The following is a 3245-nucleotide window of genomic DNA, read 5'->3' as shown; positions in this document are numbered from 1 at the left end:
CTTTTATTCTCCTTACAGATCTGATTTATTTGTTCAAACTATAATATGTCAATCAAAATAAACCTTGTGGGAAAGGAATTTATTGACATCACCAGCATAATTGAGTAGTAAATGTGGAAGAATGGTCAAAGTGAAAACCTTGTTAATTACTCCCTCCGTCACAATGAGTGCATTTGAAATAAAATAGTGTCCCAAAATGAACGATCCATTTCAATTTCTAATGCATATTTTATTCTCTAATTAATATTATTTTTATAATTTCCAATGCATAATAATGGTATTTTAGTAAAAACATCATAGTCAATTTGATAATTCATTGTGAGACGGAAGGAGTATTTGGAAGGATTCACTAAACCAAGCTTAAAACTTTGTATTAGTGCTGATTAATTGCATTGCTTAAGTATGCTCTTGCCACGATATAAACATGGAGTATGAGAGGTGCAAACAATCACAACCATACCTTATATTCTTGCTTTCTACTGTCAGATTCAATAGCTACTTTAGAAAGGCTGAAGACTTCTTGGATAACATACCTTCCAAGAAAAGCAACGGATATCTTCCAAAGACTTTCGATATCTATTTCCTAACTTAGTAATCTACATTCTTACCACGCTTGTGATTAATCTATATTTTTTCCACCCAACCCATTACCACAACACCTTTATCTCTAGATAAAATTTAAGCGGATGGACCAAAGAGAATTCCATCTTCAACATTTGGGCATCTGCCACAAGCTCTATTATTTTATCACCAAAACTCTGGCTTCTCAAGCTTTGAAGACAGTGACTCTAGGGTGTTCTACACCTTACAATCCAACCTCAACTGCACCAAAAGGTTCTGATTCAGAAGCAAACAAGGTGGTAGGGTCAGATACACCATGCAATAAGGCTAAAGATAGGGATTCCTCATGCACGAACATTGATGAGAAGGTTAGAGAAGATGCAGCAAGATTGGCAAAAAGGACATCTCTAAGGAAATCTGTAAGCATAAATGATAATGTGGAAGAGATCCTGCCAAATAAAAAGAACAAAAAGAGGAGCAAGTCCTTCCAAAAATCAAGTTCCCTAGATCAAGAAGAAGAACCAAAGCCTCTACGTTCAATTCTGAAAGTGGATTCCGATCTCAAGGACAAATTTAATTCAATTTGTTGATTTATTTATCTCAGTTGAAATAATAATATATGTTATGAAACATCTCTCTATGCATTGAGAGTTACATAATAGCTTCTTTCTTTTTATCATTTTAAGTAAACGTATATATCGCTCTATCCTCTATCCTAAATTGAATTTCAATTCTAAAGCGACGGCTATTATTTAGAAGTATTCGCTCATGCGATATTGACAAGTTGGATAATATAAAAACCTTCTCATTTGATAAGTTCTTCTCTAATAAAAAACAATTCCTTAAACTATGATTATTACACAGATTAATGAATACTATACACAAGCATAAAATTGCTACAATTAATAAAATTATTCTTACTATTGAATTTTTTTTATGGAACCAGCATCCCTACATCTGAGGTCCAAGATCTTTCTATTGAAATTTCTTTTCAGTTATAATCATTGAAATAAAAAACCTATTGAATGAGTTAGTTACTTATTAGTTTCATCTTTCAGTTTCACCTTCATTTTTCATTTTGAATATCTTCATCATCGTCATCATCAGATTCTGAAGCAAGTTGATCAAAAAAAGCGTCAAGGTACCAAGAACATTGATCATTCCAAGCACCTCTTGGTGCCGTTGCACGCCATTTCTGATCAGCAATCATATCAGGAGAGAGTCCCCATTCAAGCATCTCTTCCTCCGTATGATGAACAGCTAAACTGTACTCTCCACCACTTCCTTGCTGAATCACGCGAAACTCGCAGTTTCCGAAATTGTTTAGCTGCTCAAATTGCTCCACCGTCCACTTGAACCACTTCATCAAGAAAATCCGCGACGTTAAGCCGTGAGAAACTATCACCAGATTCAGATCGTTTGATGGATCCAGGTGAAGCCTGTTCAAATCTATGTCTCTCCATAGCGATTCAAAAAAACCTAAAAAAGCATATCCAAATCGAGTTAAATCAAATCGAGTGATTCATCGATGAAATGATTTAGGAAAGAGAAGGACAAAACGGTTACCGGAAATGCGATCGAAAACATCGGCGGCGGATTCGCCTTCAGGAAAGCGGTAAAAGAATCTACCAAAACGTTCACGAGTTTCCTTGATGATTTTCATGCGCTCTTGAACTTGGAAGTTAGCAAAATCCTGTTCTCGAACACGCGACTCTTCTCTGACGCCGATCACGCGCTTCTTCGAGAAAGCACGACCAACTTCGCGGAGTGTGGATCGGGTTCTGGCGTAAGGAGATACGTAGAAGTAGATACGCCAGTCAGGGGAGCAGCCTTCGCCGGAAACGACGCGGCGGAGGTTAGCGCCGGCGAGGCGAGCTTGGGCGATGCCTTGTGGAGTTAACTGAATGCTGTGGTCAGGTGTGGTGGTGTATGCTGACGTGTCAAGGTTTCCTTGAGACTCGCCGTGACGCATTAGTATTATTCTCTTTGGAAGCACACCCATTGTTTTACCTAACACACTTTCTTTTTCTTCTTCTTCTTTGTGTTTGCTTTCAGATTTTCAATTTCATTGTCTTTTTCCTTTGCTTAATTTATAATTCTTTTACCAACTGTTAATACAATCCACTCTGTGTGGTAAAACATTTTGAAAATCGATTCTGGTCAAGCCGCGGCAGCTGTAATGTGTAAACGTGTACGACTAATGTATTCCATTTTTGAACAAATTCTGCTGTTTTTTATTTTCAAATTTCAAACTATTACCCATGCTTCTAGTTCTAGAATAAGGTGTATTATTGTTTATCTTGAAAATCGGTAAACAACCGCTGATCTTTTAAATTTTTAAATTTGGTTACTTGTAGGATCAATCTGATTGATCTTAGGACACACGTTAATTGTTTTTGAAATGTGGTAGTGGCGAATACTCAATAATAAACGTCGAATGAAAGAGAAAATGGTGAGTTGAATGAAAGAAACCTTAAATGATTTATAAATGACAAAGTAAATGTCGAAAATACAGGAATCTTAAAACTGTAAAGTAAGTATTGAAAGCGGGGAAAAAACAGATAAATCTTAAAACTGCAAATGACAAAGTAAAAAGAGGGTGCTTTAAATGACGAAGTAAGGAAGTATATTTCTGGAAAGAAAAGTAAAGACAAATTTATATTTATTTGCTTTGAAATAACTAA

The 3245-nt window shown here is 36.0% G+C and overlaps 1 protein-coding gene across 1 annotated transcript; it reads right to left on the bottom strand.

Annotated features, from left to right (window-relative positions):
- Positions 1-1350: 1350 nt before the first annotated feature.
- Positions 1351-2782, bottom strand: LOC127098034 (phosphoglycerate mutase-like protein AT74). The gene is made up of 2 exons (XM_051036535.1): positions 2128-2782; positions 1351-2040 (listed from the first exon to the last, which is right to left on the bottom strand). The coding sequence occupies exons 1-2, from the start codon at positions 2561-2563 to the stop codon at positions 1628-1630; spliced, it is 849 nt and encodes a 282-aa protein (XP_050892492.1). The 5' UTR covers positions 2564-2782; the 3' UTR covers positions 1351-1627.
- Between the last annotated feature and the right edge of the window lie 463 nt (positions 2783-3245).

Source organism: Lathyrus oleraceus, chromosome 6 (assembly GCF_024323335.1).
Source record: "Lathyrus oleraceus cultivar Zhongwan6 chromosome 6, CAAS_Psat_ZW6_1.0, whole genome shotgun sequence".
NCBI lineage: Eukaryota > Viridiplantae > Streptophyta > Magnoliopsida > Fabales > Fabaceae > Lathyrus > Lathyrus oleraceus.
The sequence above is the reverse complement of the archived record's forward strand: the minus strand, read 5'-3'. Positions and strand labels throughout refer to the sequence as shown.